The following is a 14,667-nucleotide window of genomic DNA, read 5'->3' as shown; positions in this document are numbered from 1 at the left end:
AATCTGCATTTGTCAGTGCTTGACAATTAGTTCAATTTAAAAGAAACTGTTAAACACTGAGGTAAATCAATTCCCAAACGATTACCAGTGTAACAAAGAAAGGAAGGTGTCCCTGCTTTCCCCATCATCTCATCTACATTTTATTTTCTCTCTCCATCTCTCCACAGAAAACTACATAATCAATTTGAAACCCCATTATAAGTGAAAAATCTCTAAACCAGAAAACTAGATGGGAAAATATTCGATAATTTCCTCCTGATGCAGAGCCATACAGCCTCCCTCGCTCTCGAAACTGAGGGTTTTGTTAAACAAAGGGGAGCACAACCTCAGAAACGTTTCTAAGTTACACTGATACCTTAGGTTTTAGAAGGTGATGAGAGAAAACGCAAAAGAGTATGACCAACATAGGATTTTTGCCACTAATCAGTTACTTCCTCACAGAATTCCCAACAATCTGCATTATCAAAAATAGGAAGACATAGAAGGCAGCCACTGTATGTAAAAAATTTACAGCTGGCACTGATACAAAAGCACGAGTTCTTAACTTTATACATGGAGATAACACAAGATCTAAAAGCAGGTTAGATTTCCTGTTATTTCCCCCTCATTATACACAGAACTAATATTTTTATGGCTTCAAGTTTTACAAATTCAATGGAATAACATGATGTCACTACCCATACAGGTATTTTTAAATGTCGACGAAGCAGATCTCAGAACAGTCTGCAAATATTCCAGACCACCTTAATAAAAATAATTACCAATTCTGTTGGTCTGAATAATGAGTGCAAGAAAAAAAATGGTTTAAAAGAGTCAAAAAGAGTCATGTATTTTCAGGGATTCTTTGTTCCACTTAAGTCTTCAAACACAATGCTTCGCTGTGAACTAGACCTCAGACTGAACAAAATCTTCACTATATCAGCAATTTAAGGCTTTGCGTTGTATGCATTTCAACTTTGTCATACTACAGAAGAATGAAATAGAAAGATTATGTCAGCTGGAAACATTAATCCCCGTTGGTGTTTTAGCTTCTTTAAAATTCTTCCCCCTAAAACATCCAAATTCTTTGTACTGAGCATTATAAAATACATCTTGAGTGCTTCCTTGAAACAAATTAAAACAGCATTTCATTGCTTCCTAGAAGTGTAAACTACCCTGGGATTGAATATTTTTGTTCTCCTTTCTTTTTTTAAACAGGGCACAACTCGTTACAGTTACCGCTTCTGTTGTGGATCACGTACCCTCAAATGGCTTTATGCGTTCACAGGTTTGCGCGCTTCTTGGAACTACAAAGCGTTATGGTCTATCAGTTTACAGTACATGGGCCATGACAGTTTTGGAACTGAGAAATAGTTCGACAACCTAATTTCAATCAAAACAGTATAAAAAATAAACTATCCAATCCTCGCCTCTTTGGATTCCAACAAATTTTAAATATAGACAGTAGTTAAAATCACAAAAGTATTTAAAAATTTATATTTTATGATTTTGGAATAATCTAGTAATAAAAAAGCAAGAGCAAATTAAACTCAAATAGGAGCGGTGCTGCTGTCCAGAACTTCTTTATTATAACATTTGTTTGATACCTCAGTAGCTAAGCTGCCTTTGCACCTGGCTGGCACGAAACAGTGGCTCAACAGTAAACAGCAGTTGCACTATCAGCAGCAAGTTCTTCCCCTTGAAACTTGTCACGAACAAAGCAAGAAAAAAAGATAGGGAGGGTAAACCCTGCCAAAATATATTTAAATACTGCACTGCGTCATAAACAGCATAGTTTCTTTATTTATTTTCCTCAGAACCTTTTTCCCCTCATTTTTGATAGTTGCAGATTGGTGTAGTAACTGTCTTTTAGAAAATGCTGAATGCATGGTTAAAAGACCAGGTAGCCTTAAAAATCCGAACACGAATGACACAGATGAATGCTCTCGGTATATCCTTCAAGGACTTCTTTCATGACTTCTTCTTTGTCTAAGGGTAGCTCCAGCAGCAGAGTGCCCGCAGCGGAAGTTCCGTATCTAGCAGTGTTCCAAGTATTCAATCACCCTCGAGATGGATTTCTGGCCTGTTGTTCCAACAGCACACTGGAAAATGCAACAGAAAGCAGGAGTCACAAACAAGCATTTGTAAAACCTCTTCCAAGCATGTGAGAGCTCCATGCATTTCAGAATTTCAGTATTCAGAATTAGAGATCAGTAAAAGCAATTGAGTTCAAACAGAGGATTCACAATACTTTCCTGCCTGCTCAGAACCAAAAGAAACCTGCCTTCCACTTACTGCCAAAATAACAGACAGGTTTACAGTAGCTAACACTAGAAAAATCACCCTGTGCTCTTCAAGAGACACAAACTGAGAAATGGTAAGCACTTCTAAAATGTATAGATTATTAACAGAACACTGTTACAAAAATATTAACGCTCATTTAAAAATGTGTTACTTACAGTAAGATTCATAAAACTGAGAAATTTTTTGAGCATTTCGGTCATTATCGAGAAGTCTCCTTCAGGTAAGTACTCCCTCACAGTAGTCACATTGATCTAAGGAATAAAACAACCGCTTTTCATTAGGGAAATAGTTTTCTGACACCAAACAAAGCTACTCTGCTTGGGAGATACAATAAGCCAAGGATATTCACAGCATTCACAAGGCTGTCATCTCTGATTGAAGTCTCTCTTAAGCAATGCTTGTGTTTATGGTGCTTATGTTTCTAGGAAACAACAACAGCTGCAAAGCTTTGGTGTTGGTGGTTTTTGTTTTCATTACAGATCATTAACCACAACCAGACCTGCCCAGGGCCTACAGGATTATCAAGAACTGAAACCCCCACACATTCCCCTCCCAAGGTGCAGAGCCTGCCTTTATGAGAAGGGAGAGGTTTTGTGCAGGGCTGAGAATTCTCGGGCTTGTTGTCAGTATTCAAACACTGCAACTGGGCCAAGCTGATGAGTCAGACAGCAGACAGCACATTAAAGGCCACTTCTGTCATCAGGGTAAGTTTATACAAGCCTGAAAGCCACTCTGAACCACGTTTTTATTTCAGCATGTATCTGGCAGGAGAGTTTATCAAGTTCTCAACCATTAGAGTTCCACGTGTTTAAGTTTTAACTTTGGTTTCCTATGATGCATTTCCAGTCTGAGGCAATCACCTCCCGCTACTGCGGACATAACCCGATTTCATGTAACTTCAACGGAGGATAAAACAAAAGCAGACTGATTAAAAGAAATAAAGTCTGATGTTAACTTGCTTCCTGAAAGTACCAGAAAATAAAGCAAGCTGCTACAATTACAGAACAGGTGAGCCGGTTCTCATTTGCCTTTCCAAAGTGAGTTCATTTCTGGGCCAAGACTAACAGCAAAGGGGACAGAGGCAGGAGAGGTTAAATATTCCATTCCAGCAGGTTTTGATAAACACACTCATGTTCAGAAAATTTGTTTTCCACGGAATACCTCTGGCAGCTTTCCATGGAACTGTCCACATCAGCATAGCCTTGTCAATGCACCACTCACACTGAGCCCTACCTTAACAAACCCATTTCAGTACTGACAACTACTACTTCACTAAAAATTATAATGGAATTAACAGCAAGTTATTGACTCATTCCCTTACCGGACTCTCTTGGCAGAGACAGCCTAGGAGCAATGCTGTGTATGAGGCCACAATGCAGTCTTCCATGTGCTTCCCAGCATGCTGAAGAGCTGGAAAGAGAGACAACCAAGTGCATTGTATTCTCAAGAGAGACAACCAAGTGTATTGTTTTCTCAAAGCAGCTGCTATATTTTACTGCTTCAAACACAATCTTTCATTATCTCTTTTCAGAATTCTTTTTTGTCAAGTAAAATGAACTTTTGGGCCGAGACTTCAGAGGCAAGAATCAGGCAAACTCTGTACTTACTAACTTGGCAACACATCCTTGAACAAAAATAATAGTGTTCCTTCACTTTCAGTTCATTACAGTATACAATAGTTGTTATTATTATTTGCCGTTTGAATATGGAAACTGCATGCTTAAATCACCACAATACAAATATAAATGTTTCACATGACACTATAAGCCAGTAAAGACTTCACTAAAAGAAGTTTATTGTATTAAAGGATAACAGATACAGCACTTTTTGCTAATGACTCAATATTTGTTGGCAAGCCACAAATAGCTACAGACACCACCTGATGGAGCAATGATAAGGTGGAAAGATAAGGCAAGGCTGGAAAAAGTAATATACCACACCTACTATAAGAAGATTTAAAAGTCTACTTGCTGTACCTACTGTTTAGAAGGTTAAATGAGAAGGACTGATTTCTCTGACCTTCCGGAGAAACTGCCTAACTCTGCCTGGAGACATTTAAATTCCTGGAACAAACTGCCAAAGATGCAGCACATCAAGTTGTTACACAGGCACTTGAGACGCCACCAACAGAGCGAGAACAACTCACGACACAAAGAAGATGGGACAGAAGCAGCGTATGTGCAAATGGGGAAGGGAGGAAAAAAAACCCAACTAGCAGCATGAAACCAGAATGGGTCACAATACGTTGGGAAACAAAATTAAGGCAGGTAACTTCCCAGGACTGTTTCAGCAGAACAAGATAAAAATCTAAAAGCCACCCCTTTCAGAATATTTCTTACACAGAACGTCCCTAAAAAAGGTTTGTTTTGTGTTTTTTTTAAGAATGAATTGCCAGAAGGCAATATTAAGAAAACAGGAAGTAGGACAACTTTTTCCACTACTCATGCTTCCAAACTGCTTACAATCCATAACAGTCTCACCAGGGGACATGCTGAGGGAATCTCAGCTCAGGAGACCACACGCAGATAGGGCACAGAGGACCAGGGGCAGTTTATGCAGTCAGAGTCCTTCACCTTTCCTGAGTTCATCACTACCAGACAACGTACCTTTATTCAAATCAAGTTCTTCATCATCTTCTTCCTTCTTATCTTTCTCTTCAGTGCTATCCGGCTTTTCCGTGGAGACCCACTGTATCTCTCCACTCGTCTCTTGCCATTCCCCACTCTTATCGTGCTGTGCAGTAGGAGCTTCTTTAATCAGTTCATCCGTCTGGCTCTCAGCCAGCTGGGCCGCTCGCTCACGCTCAAGAAAGAGCTAAGGGGAAATGTTCCAGGAGAATTTCTATTACAAATTAAAACCTAAACACGTTCAATACTTGAAAACTTATTTCCCCTTCACAATTTGCCCCCTGAAACAGTTAGTCTTCAACACTTTCCTTAACAGCAGCTTTTCCTTCTTCAAAGGAAAAGAGAATTTATCCCGCACTAACACTGTGCTCACAGAAACAGCCTCCCCAACACCCTCCCCATGCCGAACCACGCAGGCTCCTCTGGGACACTGTACAGGTGTGATTGTTTTCTTTCAGACACAGCTTGAAGACAAGAAGTTGCCATATTTTCCTGTTTTCTGTTCTCTACCAGCCCTTACTTGCTTTTGCTGCTAGCTATCTCCCCTCTTTGCACCCTTAGCTTTTCCCTTGACACATAAAGGGCAGAACGCTGAAAGAACAATTTAAAATGATCAAGGCAACTTCATATTGTGCACTTGTATCTTGTGAATTCCTTCCCAAACCACACAACCACCGGTTGCAAATATTGCTTTGCTGAGCTGTATAAATTAAGATACTTAATATTATTATTTTTATTGCTTATTTTTTTTGCCTGCTGCTGGACAGCTATTTCACATAGTTAAATAGAATTTTATGGATGCTTTTAGCAGTTCTTATCTCCATTGAAATAAAAAGGCTGTCATTTCCTTTCTATACTTTCAGTTTGCACAGTGGAACTCAATCACTAAAATTAGTGGATTTCTTTTTTCTAAACAACTTAGTGAATACATTTAGGAATGCTACTTCGCATCCATAATCGCTGCATCCATATTTTATTGCTCTCATAAAGCACGACAGTTTCTTTATTCTTTTAATTTAAAGGTGCAAACTCCCCAAAAGAGAGTACTTAAAACCAAACCTATAGAAGCAAAGTAAGACAGGAGTAGCTCACAATTAGTACAGCTGGTATAAAAACAAAGCTCAAAGTAAACCATTTAGGAACAAGAAAACAAGAAATAAACTGTATAGGAAGAACAAGAAAGCTTTATGGAGCACGAGAGCAGCCTTTGGATGTCTGTAACAGAGATACCACTGTCTTTTACCAGGCAAGCTGTTTCTGTAGCAGACGGTACTGAAAAAGTCAGAACTGTGAGCAGCACCCCTCTTCCCCACCACGATGTATTACTCAAAATACTAAACAGAAGAAAATTCTGACAAATCTTCCTTGCAGAATTTTCCGTTCCCCCTTGGCAGTCTGATAATGAGGAATGCTAACAAAAAACCACACTGCTTACCTGCACTAAAGCCTGAACAGCATCGATCTGTCCAGTCATCTTTAGGCTCTCATCTCCTTCTCCAGCACAGAAGGAGTCAAAAGAACAGGATGTTTCCATATTGACGAGACAGTGCCTGTTCCGAGCACTGTATTCTACTAAATTGATCAACAGACCCAATCCCTGTAAAAATTGGAGAGGCAAAAAGGATTACACATCACAAAAGGATAATTTAGCAAAAAATGCCTATCCAGATCAATGTCTTCTTGACGTCTTTTCTTTCTGAAGATACATAAGTTTGAACACACCCTTACAAAACAGTTTGATAGAGGGATCAGGGTACAAAGGAATGCGAGGCAAAACTGAGATCCCTGCATATGAGGACCTGTACGCAGCGATCTCCGTTTTTCCAATTCTGAACATAAAAACATTCTCAATGTTTTTAAAGATGAGATTTCAGTTACAGGTTAGGAATTCAGCTGTCCAGCCTTCAGCTTATATTCTCAAAAGACCCTTCACAAGCATAGTTTCACTGTTCAGGCCACACAGACCCGTTTTACACAAGCTGAGGTAAAGCCGGTAAAGCTTTTAAATACCACCACCCATCATATTTCTAAAGTTGAAAAGACATTTGACAATCAGAGAATTCAGAGATTTATTGAGATAAATCTCTTTCTTCGTCTAGCAGCGTGCTTCTCCCCACAAAATACAGGGAAAATGGTTAGAGCTGAAACCTACCAATGCATTACAGAAACCTTCAAATTCTTCAGTAAGCACATATACGGCCAATGAAAACTGTAAAGGCCTCTCCTCAATTTGAACCAGAGTAGTTAAATGCACAAGAGGGGGGAAAATCTCTGTATGTGGATGTAACAAACACAATGGCTTGCTTACCAGCACCCGAATATCGAATCTCTGTTCTTGAGGTAGGAACTTTGGAACCTGAAGCACGCAATTCATAGCTGTGCCTATCAGACCATCTTGTTCACCTGTTTTTGTACTACCCCATTCTGCAAACAGAAAGAGTTCAGAGGCTCAGGTTTGAAAGCACTCATTTTTGTTATCATAAGCAGATGGATAAAAACCTCTTGGCCTTAAAGACAAACTGGACTCTCCTGGCCAAAGCGCGCATCTTAACACTTAAGATCTTGAATCCAATTTGCAAAGACAAATTACTGATTAATGTAAAGCAAGCACCTACCATACATAACTGCTTTATTGCGTCGTACATGGAAAACACCATAATCAGCATAAGATAGATTTACATTAATGTTTTATTTGACGCTTTAACACAAGATATGCAAAAATTTTTAGATTCTTTTACCGTTATCGTTTGTCAGGTTGAGCAAGACACCAATGATGGCCCTCATGCAGTCTTCCACTGCTTTACCCACATGGTTAGTGACATTCTGGTGAGGCACAGGCTTGTCTGGTAAACAGATACTATCTTCAGCGCGATTATATCGCTGGATTAACTCCTCACAATGCTGCAGTGCTCTACGGGGAGAAGATGCAGAACAGAATTACCTCCATAGCAGAGGAACATTCCACTCAGACTCATTTCACCAGGAAATAACCTCAAATACAGAATTTTTCTGATGCCCAGTCTATAGTAAGTGATAAAGTTATCGCCTGTAAAATCTTTGATGAGCTCAACTGAAATTGTGAAAACAAAAAGCAGGAAAGCTTTATGGCTTAATCAGCTTGAGATTTCAAGAGCAAAAGGTAATTTTTCTTTCCAGTCTCATCACAGGTCTTACAAAAGGTCTCTCCTCTCACTACAAACCCAGCTTCTCATATCCTTTGACCATCAAGGCACAACATTATTCTGACAGTGTTATCTAAACATTCTCTTGTTCTGTCCTCAGAGCTATTTCCATTCTGTAATAAATAAATAAATGACACATTACTTCCTAGCAGGAAAATCTTAATCTCATTATGCTACTGGACCACAGGCACGATTCTCCTGCACAATGTTAGTTTGGTGTTAAACTGACAACGTTGATTTCAAATGCAATCAAAACTAAAAATGTCAGATATGTACATAGGCCTAAATGACGCAGTAAACTGGTTTGCTTCTTTGTTTTTAATTCAAGGAAACACTCAAAAAAAATCAAACCTAGAGCCATGAAATTGTTTCCAATGAGGCCTGTACCGTAAAATTTTCAGCTTAATTTGTTCTCTTAGGGAGAGCAGTAGAAGGAGGCCACAATCTTGCCAGCCAACTGAGACCTCACCCAGATTGATAACTGGGTTAGAGGGGTTGCCAGGGAGAACAGCTAGGAACAGAATCTCACTATTTTAGTTCTTAGTTACACTGTCAATTCTCGTATGTGCCATTTCAGTAAACACTGAGGCATAATGAAGACAATGTCACTTCCCAACTGCCCTCTTCTGCCCTCATATTAACTCGGTGCAGAAGGAGCTGAATCCATAGTTTACAGCTTTACAGAACCAAGAGTGGCAGTGCTGCGGACTCATAGTACTCATACCCTCATCAAACTAACTTTAGCATTACTCAGTGAAAAGCAAGAGTGGAAACTGTATTTTTCTCCCCTAGAATCTTGTGTTATAACAATTTGCCTCCCTTAGCAAATACAGTGCTCCGCAAAAATACCTTTTTGTTACAACTTACTTAGCTGAGGAGACTATGAGTTGTGAGTCTTTGTATGCTATCAGATAGCTCTGATTTTCTGGATTATGCACAGTTACCTAAAAAGAGAAGGAAAAAATAATATTGAAACGGGACTTTTTCTCTGTGAAAGCATTCCGTTCTACTACCACTCTATTGTATTCAGTTCCACATTTCTTGGTTATTATCCAGTGTAAGTTTCCACTGATCATCGTCCAGTATTTCCTTGGAGTTTTCAACTTGTAATTAGCCACACAAAATTGTGGCACTGAAGATAAAACCATCTTCTCAGGTACAGAATGTTCTGCCATAGCAGAACCCTCAAACTATATCCCGGGATTACAGTGTCCCAAGTATACACATGTGCATGGATATGTAAGCATATGTAGAAATATAACAGAATACTATTACATATGTAATGGTATTTTTAGGACTGGGCATCAGCTCCACTTCTGAGAGCTTATTATGCATCCAAGTATAAAAATAAAGTTTTTCCTTGATTTCCTTGATTAAAATTCAGAATCAATTTTCAGAAACGGTACAAATTCTTCTCTGAAATTTGCCTGATTCAGTGTGTCGATTTTTGTTGTCTCTCTCAAGTTCCTAAGGATCTTACCACATCACAAACCAGTCTTAAGTTCAAATTCAAATATTCTACCGCTAAACAAGGCTCTTCTGCTGCTTGGCAATTCCACCTATCAATATAAAAGCAGAAATTGGATGGGAAAACTTTTCTCTTGCTGATCAGAAGGCAGGTAAATGCTAAGCACCACTGATTTTTAAGCAGGCAACCTTGACTTAGTGCTTCAGCAACTGTTCATCTTTCTCAGGTTTTGGCTTACTTTTATACTATCTTTGAGCCTGTCCTTTCATTTTAGCGCAGAAAACAAATTACTGCTGTACCTATTTGCCCTCTAACTTTGGTTTAAAGTGTGCTTTAAGATTCACTGACTTGTACCCTGAACTTGCACATCATTTTCTGATGAGTTAAAATGTATTGCTAAAACATCACAACACACTTCTGCATGCTTACAGTACCACAACACAAAAGGAGTAACGAGAGTAACAAATAGTTACAAACTTAGCAAAACGAGGCACTGTAGAGAAGCCTATCCTCCAACTCCTGTCCATTAAGCTCTGCAAAAGCACCATGTATTTTAATTCTATTCAAAGGTCTCGTCAGAACTTATTTACCATCTCAATACACACGCTTAACTGATAAGCGGAATAGTCTGACTTTCAGGGCATTTTCCTTTCTCAGCACTTAGCCAGATGACACTTCAAAGTAGCAATTAAATTGCACATTAATTTATTGCTTTTAAGAAAACAGTACTTCTATAGTGATACGTTTTTACTAGACACACTAGCGTCAAGCTTGTGCCTTGAAAACAACATCCATAAAATGCAGTTTTCTTTAGGAACTTAGGAAACAGCATCATATTACATTCAGTTATTCTTACCAAAAATAAACTTTCAACGTTGCACATATGTATAGATTGGTAAGAAAATATTCACAGAAACATTCCAGGAGCACTGATAAAAATCAGAAAGTATCTTCCATTAAAAAAATAATATTGTAATGTTATTGTGCAGCTATATATTGAAAGAGTGTAACATAGAAAGTTCTGGTTGAGAAAAAGTGTTTTTCAGGAATATAATGCATCAGCTCATACTCACACTTTCTAAGACCCGTAAACACCTTTCTGCACCCCATAATGAAGCAACCAATTTCTCTTCGTTTTCATCACTGCTGAGGTGATCCACACATTCTTTAACTAAACAAGAAAAAGAAGTTGTTTTCTACTATCAGTAAGACGTCTTCAAAAGCCAAATGTATAAACTAACGAGCTTCCAGCTGCTGTCAACCTTGTTTCACACTTACAAAAATCTAATACAAGGAAATAACCACCAAGACACGATCAGCATTCAAAACATTTTCATTTCACCATGTACATTAAAAAAAAACCCAGCCAATCCTAACAATTTTGGCTTTCAGACTTTGTGATTGTTACCACAAATTACATATCCAACTGTTTTACTTTCTACTGACAACGAAGATGTTGTACAGCACATGACCATGTTCCTAACTGCAATGTGGTGCTGTGTAGAAGCAAAAAAAGATACAACATGCAAACTCTCCCCAAACTTTACAAGTCTGAAACCATGTGCAAGCTGAATGCTTTCATCTTCTCAATCCTTCCTTTGTCCATGCTTACTTTAGATTAGGCTGTACACAGCTGAAGAATTCATTTTAGAAATGTCCCAATTCCTATTTGTGAGCTACTGATCCAAAGACATAGCTTTAAAATATAAGGAAACAAAACCCCGCCGTGACTGACTTTTCCTGAGATATTTAGTTAAAAAATACCAGGCCTGAAAAGTAATTCCTGAAGATGGTACAGGAGATTCTACTCTAGAGTAAGCGTGCTGTACACAGTAATTTGTGTTCTGCCTCAGCTGAAGCCGTTTCCAAATCTCACACGCTATATGCAACATTACACACATTCTCTTTAACCGTAGAACTATTTCCAATCCCACATGCAGATTAAAGTCATTAATATTTCCCAGTGACTTGATATCGAGTTGTGTACTTTAACACTGCTGAGGAAAATACACCGTGTTTCTACTTTTAAGCACAGAAAACAAACGTTCAGAAGAGCAAACATCTTAGCAAGATTCACTAATGTTCCACACCATCAAAGCAGCATCTCTGAAATACCTTTATCTACAATATGATCGAGACCACCCAGAAGTCGCAGTTCTTCTTTAAACCAATCCCCAGCCCGTTTGGAGGTGAGAGACAGCAACGTCTCCATTGCCAAATGCCCGGTCTGAAAGAGTGAGGTTCCAAAGTTAGTGACATCATCACATGCAGCCAGAGCCAATACATCAAATCATACAAACACACGTCACATATAAGTCATAAAACAAAGCCACCGGTTCCAAGCTGAAGAACCACCAGAGGGAGCAAGAACAGATGGAAAAATATGCATATCTTAAAACCATGACGTGGAACTGATGAAAAGGTACTTCGCATTTTCAACTTCTCCTGTTTTTATTAATAGCTTAGAAAACCTCAGCAGCCTCCTTTCATCTGTGCCTCTCATTACCAAAAGAAACAAGTGGAGGAAGGAGACAGATTGGCCAGGCAGGAAAAAAAAAACAAGAAGAGCCACAGTGAACACTGCTTCTCTGTCTCCCAAATACTTTGGCTCTGCTGCCCGCAGAATACATTTGATTCTAAAGTAGGTATTCTGTGGTTTTAATTTTCAACTTACAGGAGATAGCAATTAAACTCTGTAGAAAATCTTACAACCTTTGCTGATTTGTTTATTTAAAAAAGAGGAATGCATATCACAATTCAACAACAGCAAAGCTGTGTTCGCTTCCTGCAAATGGAAGTTGAAGACATTTTAGGTGATTACCTTAGTTAATCACCAAACCAAAACTAACACCATTTATAAAGTCAAGACTATAACTTGCTTTTCCAAAGGCCTGTAACAAAAGACAAATGCTAATAATAAAAGATACATATAAACTTACACCTACATAAAAGTAACCGGTATCCACTTCTGTAATGACTGGCAAACAGGCAGGCGAGTTTACAGTGCTATCAGCTTAATCTCACATATGGTACAGAAATACAAGGAAAGGTCAGAGAAAAAGCCACAATATCTCATTAGAGCTAACTGAATTTAACCCCTCAAGCGATCAGCCCTTCCTGACACATTTATTTACAATGCCTCACAGAGGACTGTGCTTATTCCGAGCGCTGCAGTGTGTTCCAGGGTACCAGTTCAGAGCTCAGCACCTACTGGGAGTAACAGCACTCACCAGGTGCGAGTAAATACCCCACTGTCTTGGAAAAACAAGTTGTATGAGACTCCCCAACGTCTGCAGCTGCTTTCCTTGTTTTCAAAGTATTGATTTCCAAGGAGGAAAAGGAAGCTGGAGACGAGTTGTGATAAAGAACAGTTCCCAGCCAAAGGTTTCCATCTCCAGTTTAGAGAAGCAAGCTTTGCAGCACACTGTCCCGGAGGAGGGGACAGCAACTGCATCTCTCCAGCATCAACGCAAGTGTCCCTCAGTCATGGAAGCATTACGGGGGCAAGAGAACACAAGCAGCAGCAAATCTAAATCAGGTCTCCCAGAGTCAGAGCATCTCAATTCCCCATCACAGAGAAAAAAAAACACAGAGCTGCAACTGCTGCAACTGTTTCACCACCAGGGAAACTGCCAACGACTTTTAATTGCCATCAGCTACTGCTCGAGTCTTCCCACAGGGGGGAAGCTAACACACACCTGGTTACAGAGCATCCTCATCTCATCCCTGGGAGATACAAGGTCCAAATCCTCACTCCTGTAAAAACTCTAAGTTAAAAACGTAACACTAAAGGTGATGAGGATATTTCAAGCAATGGATGGAGAACTTCCCTTTGGAACCTAACCACAAGAGAAAGCATTCTGAGGAACGATGAGGGAGAACCTGAAACAGCAGCTTGACAGATCCCTAGCTTTCTGAAGCTTTCCCATCTTTTTCATATGATTCCTTTTGATTTATAAATGGAGCTTGAAAATATTGTAACATGGGTATCTGAAGTCATGTATAACCTAAACCAGATTGATAGGAACAGAATCAAAACTCTCCTTAGAGATCTTAACGGCTGCAGATTTAGTTAACTTTTTAAATACCGTCACCTCGAAAGCTCAAAGGCCACACATTATTTAAAATATGGTGCTTAGTTTTTCACCAAAGGGCAATAAGACTTCAAAAGACTCCAGGAGAATATGATTTGATATTTATACTACTGGGCATAAGAACACAATTTCAATTTATTTTTCTTTTAATAAAATGAATCAAACCTTGTAACCCTTTTGCTTTTGAGGGAAGTAATCCATTCTATCCAATTTTTATGTCAATTACTATGAAGTTTTAACACCAAGGTTCAACACATGGTTCCCTTAAGCTTTCAGCCTTAAGCTGAGAGTGAAAAACAGAATAACCTCTTTCAGCAACTGAAATGAGAGGTCACTTCTGAAGATCTTCCTTATGATGCAGCAGAGAGGAGCCTGCTGCAAGCATCAGCTAGAGAGACTGACAGGCAAGTGCCATTTGCTAGCGTGAAGGCCAAGTTCTTCAGGTTTTATCTTCTTCTAAGCCAGCAAAAAAACCTGGAACAAATTCAACCCACAGAGAACTCCTTTCCAGTTTCTGGGTTTACATTTTTAACGATCATAGCAGTCTAGAAAACAGAACCCTTTGAATACCTCTTTGAATACTCAAAAAAAAATCAGTCCCACCTAACTTCTAGACAGCCACTCAAACAACATGGTCTGTAGGAAGAGAATGGCAGCATTGATTGCATTTGTTTGATCTGTGCAAGATTCAAAAAACCCAAGGTGTAACTGGATAGGCACAAACTGGAGTTATCATAACTTTTGCTGCAATCTTTGTTTCACAGTGAATATCTCAGAGTTTGGAACAGCACAGGTCTCCTCTTTACCCCTAGAAGATTTGCATGGCTGTTAGCCTTTTCTGCCTGTCATCCAGTACAGAGATGACTTCTTATATCTTGTGACGAAGATTTACGCGAAAGCAACTTTACCTCCCACAAATGAAGTTTGTCATTACCTGAACATACCACTGCTATCATCATAAACTGGAAGAGAACCTAATTATTTCATGTGGCTTGCATATACTCTCTAAGCAC

General features: G+C 39.1%; 1 protein-coding gene across 3 annotated transcripts in view; it reads right to left on the bottom strand.

Moving 5' to 3' along the window:
* Window positions 1–88: 88 nt before the first annotated feature.
* The window catches only part of WAPL (WAPL cohesin release factor), a 68,418-nt gene continuing 53,839 nt past the window's right edge, over window positions 89–14,667 (bottom strand). For all 3 annotated transcript variants that reach the window (XM_054071308.1, XM_054071310.1, XM_054071309.1), the window contains 10 exons: window positions 11,676–11,787; window positions 10,634–10,731; window positions 8,960–9,036; window positions 7,649–7,821; window positions 7,219–7,334; window positions 6,346–6,507; window positions 4,890–5,097; window positions 3,605–3,693; window positions 2,439–2,534; window positions 89–2,081 (listed from right to left, as the gene is read on the bottom strand). In XM_054071308.1, the coding sequence (XP_053927283.1) occupies window positions 2,016–2,081; window positions 2,439–2,534; window positions 3,605–3,693; window positions 4,890–5,097; window positions 6,346–6,507; window positions 7,219–7,334; window positions 7,649–7,821; window positions 8,960–9,036; window positions 10,634–10,731; window positions 11,676–11,787 (1,197 nt within the window). In that variant the 3' untranslated portion in view covers window positions 89–2,015. The remainder of the gene's footprint in view (window positions 2,082–2,438; window positions 2,535–3,604; window positions 3,694–4,889; window positions 5,098–6,345; window positions 6,508–7,218; window positions 7,335–7,648; window positions 7,822–8,959; window positions 9,037–10,633; window positions 10,732–11,675; window positions 11,788–14,667) is intronic.

Source organism: Cuculus canorus, chromosome 7 (genome assembly GCF_017976375.1).
Source record: "Cuculus canorus isolate bCucCan1 chromosome 7, bCucCan1.pri, whole genome shotgun sequence".
NCBI classification, from domain to species: Eukaryota; Metazoa; Chordata; class Aves; order Cuculiformes; family Cuculidae; genus Cuculus; species Cuculus canorus.
Note: the sequence above shows the minus strand (reverse complement) of the source record. Positions and strands in the feature narration are given on the sequence as shown.